The following is a 5,641-nucleotide window of genomic DNA, read 5'->3' on the forward strand; positions in this document are numbered from 1 at the left end:
GTGGTGGGGGGCAACAGGCTTGTTGGATCTTTCTGCTGGCATCCAGCATACCTGGGTCTGCTCTGCCTGCTGGTGCGGGGGAATGCCGGGGAGCAGATGGCTGCAGGGCCCTGCTGACTGCCGCGGCGCCTGTGCTGGGAGCTGCCTCTCCCTCCCCAGGCTGCGCTGACAGGCCTTTCCCTGTGCTCGCCTTTCAGATTCGCACAAAGTGGATCCCGATGGTGAACGGAGGAGTTGAAAAGGGCTCCAGGTACCGTGTGTGGCATGGTCCGTGGGTGGAGAATTGGGGGATTCTGCAGGCTGTGGGGTCCCCACCACCTTTGCATCGTGCAGAGGTTGCTCAGATCAAACCAACTTTGTGGCTTATGGCCAGACCACTTGTAGCAGAAGGACGTGGGGGCTTTTCTCCCTCGCAGATCTAGCTGAGGCAGAGGGCCATGGGAGAGGGTTCCTTCCCCCCTTGATCTCTTCTCAGCCAGGCAGGGAGAGGAGGCTGCCAAAGGAGTAAGGGAGCACAGAAGCCACAATCTGTGTGTGGATCGCTTAGGCAGGAGGCTGCTGTGCTGGATTAAAGGCTCCCGAACATAATGTTGCTGGGTGAAAGCGTAAGCTGGATCAGGCAGTCTGTTTCTCCAGATGGATGCTCCCAGCCGTGGGAGGCAGAAAAGCTGCTGTGGACCTTGCGGAGGCGGGTGGGGAGGCTCCCCGGCTTGCTGCCTGGGACCACGCGTGGCTGGGGCAGGGCCAAGACCAAGAGAGGGGTGGCTTCACTCGTGCTCTCTGACACTCCCGTCTTTCTTCCCCAGGATCCCCATTATTTTAGTGGGAAACAAGTCTGACCTGCAGGTGGGGAGCTCCATGGATGTCATCCTGCCCATCATGAACCAGTTCTCGGAGATCGAGACCTGTGTGGAGGTGAGGGAACTGGAGGGTTTCTGCAAAGCCTCCTTGAGGGGTAGGAGTGCTTGCCTGGTGTGAGCCAGGGAGCCTTCGTGCTTGTGGAGATTTGCCGTGCTAATGTTACTCTGCAGAAGTGCCCCAAGCTGGGTCTTGAGGGCCTGTGCTTTAGGCTTTCTGTCCTTTGCCTTCCTCGCAGGGAGTGCGTTTCAGTGTCTGCCCACTCCGGCCCTCTAGCTGTAACTGGTGTTGGGGCTTCGTGCAGCCCCTGTTGGCTCTGTGGCTGTGGAATGGGCGCAGCAAAGCCAGAGCACAAGCAGGAGTTTTCCCTTTTATTTTTTGGTGGGCAGACATTGCTCTGTGCTTTGATGCACAACTTGTCTGGCTCAAGGAGCTCATATCATCCTCCTCCTGCCCCTTGTCACCAGCCCATCGCCTGTCCCCGCTCACAGGGCTGTCTCTTCCTTTGAATCCCCAGTGCTCTGCCAAGAACCTCAAGAACATCTCTGAGCTCTTCTACTATGCCCAGAAAGCTGTGCTGCACCCCACCGCCCCCCTCTATGACCCAGAGGAGAAGCAGGTAGGAAGCACGGCTCACAGCCCCTGGAGGAGTCTCCTTCCCATCACAGCGCTCTGGTCTGGTGCTGTGCTTCTGCCCCTGGGTAGGAGGGTGGAAGGTTTGGGCCGAGGCAGCCAGAACAAGGGGAAAGCGGTACCCCTGGGGGGAGCTGACAGAGGGGAAAATACTCATCTCCCGTGCTCAGTGCAGCCAGCTGAGTATATCCAGGCCAGAGAGATCTGCAAGGACTGGGAGCATGTTGGGATAGAAGCCCTCGTGCTCCAGACCGTGTGGCAGCCATGGTGGGAAGGGTCCAGGAGAAAACTTCCCTGTGGGCTGTCCTGCTTCTGACTCCTGCCTCCAAGATGGCTGTGGCACTGGCCTAGCTGGACCATGTTCCCAGCCGGTACAGGAAGGGAACTCCTCTGCGCATGGGGTTTCAGGAGGCAGGAGGAAGGGCCAGGCTGAAGGTGGTGCCCTGTTTTTGTCACCATGGTTGGTCTCTTGCAGCTGAAACCTGCATGTGCCCGAGCGCTGACCCGGATTTTCAACCTCTCAGACCAGGATAACAACCAGATCCTTAGTGATGATGAACTCAACTACTTCCAGGTAGGGCTGGCTGCAGAGCTGAGATATTCCCCAGTCCCTTGTGGAAAGCCCCTTTCTGTCCAATACCAGGCAGAAAGGCTGCCCCGCTCCTGACACAGCTGTCCTGTTTGCATTCAGTACTTCTGCTGTTGCACAGCTAAAGCACCGTAGGGTGTATCTTGGAGCACATGGGGATCCACGGGTCTTCCGTCTTCGCTAAGCGTGGGCCGAGTTTGCTCTGCAGTGGGAAGAGCAGGAGGCTCTGGAGATATTGAGAGTCACGTTATTGGGATGCTGAAGGACAGGGGTTTGGTCAAGGCAGTAATCCCTGAGCTGGGTGGATTTTCTCTCCTAGAAACACCGACTCCTTGCCAGGGGAGAGGCATGCTGGTGAGACAGAGGATTGCGCTGTCTGTGTGCTTTGCTGACGATGACCTTTTCTCTTGGGAGGTAGAAGTCCTGTTTTGGAAACCCACTGGCTCCCCAGGCCCTGGAGGACGTGAAGATGGTTGTGTGGAAGAACACCACAGACGGGGTGCAGGACAACGGCCTGACGTTGAACGGTAACGGTACAAGGGCTCCATGTCCCTTCCCAGCAAGGGATGGAGGGACCCATCTCCTTCAGCACATTGTGAGGGGGCCCTGTCCTCGGGCTGAGCCTCCTGGCTCTCATTCCAAGCCTGATTAGTCCCTCTTGTCAAAGCAAGCCTGAGCCTGCTGTGGCTACTAGAGCTCTCTGTCCAAGCAGCCTGTTTTCCCAGGGAAAGCATGGTTCCGAGGAGTGGATCCCCGAGGCTGAGTGCTCAGTTGGCCCCACTGTGTCTGAGCTGCCTGATCTCTCCTGCAGGCTTCCTCTTCCTCAACACGCTCTTCATCCAGAGGGGCCGGCACGAGACCACCTGGACCATCCTTCGCCGCTTCGGCTACGATGATGAGCTGGAGCTGACGGATGACTATCTCTACCCACAGTGCGTATCCTGCCACGGAGCGGGGCGGGCAGGGTGTGACAGCCCCATGGTGTGCAACTCAGGCTCCCCAGTACCTTTGCTGGCTCCTTTCTGCACCCTGGGCTCTACCCCGTTCCTCAGCTGAGGCTGAATCCTCACCCTCACGGTCAGGTTCATGCTCCTCACCTTCCCCTGCGGGCAGGAGCTGACGCACGGGGTTGGCGACGAATACAATGGGCCTTGGAGCTGCTCACTGTGCTGCTGGCTCTCATGTAGGCGGGCGAGGAGACGGGGAATGAAGGCCTGTCCCTGACTTCCCTTGACATCAGCAAGGGGTTTTTGAAGGCTGTTCTGCCTCTGCCTGAGCTGGGAGCGGCGAGCTGTCAGCATAGCCCTCCCGGCTGATTCTGCAGCTGCTGTCTCTTCTCTGCTCCCTGCCACTCCGGAGGTGGTGATCTGGCAGTAATGAAAGGGTTTGGCTTGTGAGCTGCCTCATCCTCTCCCCAGACAGCAGGCTGCGCGGGGAGGCGACAGGGCCTGTGCTGGTGGAAGGCACCCCGGGGCTAGTGCTGTGCCCTACTGAAGCCCTGGGCACGAGGCAGAGCGAGGGCTACATCATCTCCCTAGCTGCTTGGGCAGCGCGGATGTGCTGAGGAGAGGCCACTGTGCACCCTCGAGGGCTTCTCCCCAAAACAAGGGGGCTGTGTCAAGGGATAGCCAGGCCTGGAGACAACTGCTGGCCTTGAGCAGGGAGGGAGTGGGGAGCTGTGTGCTCTGGGTGAGATCTGGCTTGTCTGAAGACCCGCTCACACGCTGCCCTTCATTCGGGGCCTGAGGAGGCTCACTTGGGTCTCTTCCGACAGGTTCCGCCTTCCCCCTGGCTGCTCCACGGAGCTCAACCACTTGGGCTACCAGTTCCTGCAGCGGCTGTTTGAGAAGCACGACAAGGTGGGCAGCACGCGATGGAGCTGCCTGGGGAGGGGATGCTCTCCACTAGGCCTGCACGTTTGGGCGTAGCTGCTCTCCTGTCCACCGCTCTGTTCCAGGGAGCAGCCGTAGCGCCAGTGAAGGGCTTTCTTCTGCCACAGTGCTCTCTTCACCGCTTCTTGCCAAGGCTTTGGGAGCAGGAGGTGGTCACAGCAAGCTGTAGGTAGTCTGATGGCAGCAGCATGTCAAGGGTTGTGGTCATTACCCTTTGACCAACGGGTAAAGTTTGGGCTTTCAGGGGATGAGTCAGAGTTAACATCAAACTGGTACGGACCCTCGTAGTGCCTGGCTGCAGCACGCAGAGTGGCAAGGAAAGCGGGCACAGCTGCTGGCCTGCAACTACAGACCAAGCACAGGCATCTGCACGGCTGCCAGCCCTGTGGAGGGGGTGCCAGGCCAGAGAGGGGGACAGAAAGCAACAGATTTGTGCCATACTCTGGCTCTTTGGCGAGTGGGAGAAGTGGATGTATTGGATCTGCATGCACGTGCTCGGACTAGTTATTCAGATGTTGATGTGCACCTGGGGTACGGCAGCGCTGTGGCCACGGGGAATTGCAGCACGGAGTGGATGCGTGTCGCTGTGTGCCCAGATCCTCTGTGGCATGGCCCTGTGGCACACCAGCCTGAAGGTGCTGCCTTGGCATGTGGTTAGCTGGTGGCCAGTGGCCCACGGCCGCACACAGACCTTCCGTTAGTTACCCTGCAGCATGGGCTGATGCAGGCTGCTGCAGGGTGGCTCAGGGCTGTGGGGTGACTGTGAATGGGTCCTGCCCAGCAGCAGGGCTGGCACTAGTTCCAGCTGCAATCACAGAGCAGAATTGGCCTGTCTCTTGTGCAGCGATGGGAGTCCCTGGGGCGCAGGCTCTCTGCACGCTCACACGGCTCTGGCCTTGCTTGCAATTGATTTCTGCCATTGAAAGCATCCCTGTGTCATTCTGCAGCAGTGAGCAGGGTGGCTTGTGTGCCAGGGACCCTCTCTGGACCCCGACAATGCTTGGTGTGGCTGGAGAGAGTCGCCAGTGTGTGCATGGGCTGTGTCCTGCCGCAGGTGCTGACTCCCCTTTGTTTTGGCAGGACCAGGACGGAGCCCTCTCCCCCGCAGAGCTGCAGAACTTCTTCAGCGTCTTCCCCTGCGTGCCCTGGGGCCCCGAGCTCTACAACACGGTATGCACCACTGATAAAGGCCTGCTTTCCCTGCATGGATTCCTCTGCCAGTGGACGTAAGCTCAGTCCCTCTCCCCCGTCTTTAGTCACGTCGCTAAGCCCTTGCTGACCCTGTTGGCTTCCCGGTGCGCTCTATCTCTCCAGGCTCGTGGCTTATCTGGATGTGCGGCACTGCCTGGAGTGCCTGGGCTACCTGGGCTACCCCATCCTCTCAGAGCAGGACTCACAGACACAAGCCCTCACGGGTACGGCCATGCCCTCCCCTCCTGTCACAGCTCAGCTCCCTCCTCTTGCTCACCCAGCCTCTCTCCTGCCAGTGACTCGGGAGAAGAGGATCGACCTGGAGAAAGGCCAGACCCAGAGAAACGTCTTCCTCTGCAAGGTGCTGGGAGCCCGGGGCGCAGGCAAGTCCGCCTTCCTGCAGGCCTTCCTCGGCAGGAGCCTCGCGGTGAGTGGCTGCTCCCCTCTCCGGCCGCGCTGCGGCAGGGTGTCCCAGCGG

General features: G+C 59.5%; 1 protein-coding gene across 1 annotated transcript in view; it reads left to right on the forward strand.

The window, feature by feature from the left end:
• Positions 1 to 201: 201 nt before the first annotated feature.
• Positions 202 to 5,641, forward strand: part of RHOT2 (ras homolog family member T2) — a gene marked incomplete at its 3' end in the record, with an annotated part of 6,589 nt that continues 1,149 nt past the window's right edge. The window contains exons 1-10 of the mRNA XM_009573887.1: positions 202 to 250; positions 807 to 915; positions 1,376 to 1,477; positions 1,967 to 2,065; positions 2,499 to 2,607; positions 2,892 to 3,012; positions 3,855 to 3,939; positions 5,053 to 5,198; positions 5,287 to 5,387; positions 5,460 to 5,590. Of these exons, the coding sequence (XP_009572182.1) occupies positions 219 to 250; positions 807 to 915; positions 1,376 to 1,477; positions 1,967 to 2,065; positions 2,499 to 2,607; positions 2,892 to 3,012; positions 3,855 to 3,939; positions 5,053 to 5,198; positions 5,287 to 5,387; positions 5,460 to 5,590 (1,035 nt within the window). The remainder of the gene's footprint in view (positions 251 to 806; positions 916 to 1,375; positions 1,478 to 1,966; positions 2,066 to 2,498; positions 2,608 to 2,891; positions 3,013 to 3,854; positions 3,940 to 5,052; positions 5,199 to 5,286; positions 5,388 to 5,459; positions 5,591 to 5,641) is intronic.

This window comes from Fulmarus glacialis, unplaced genomic scaffold (assembly GCF_000690835.1).
Source record: "Fulmarus glacialis isolate BGI_N327 unplaced genomic scaffold, ASM69083v1 scaffold20663, whole genome shotgun sequence".
In the NCBI taxonomy this organism is placed as follows: domain Eukaryota; kingdom Metazoa; phylum Chordata; class Aves; order Procellariiformes; family Procellariidae; genus Fulmarus; species Fulmarus glacialis.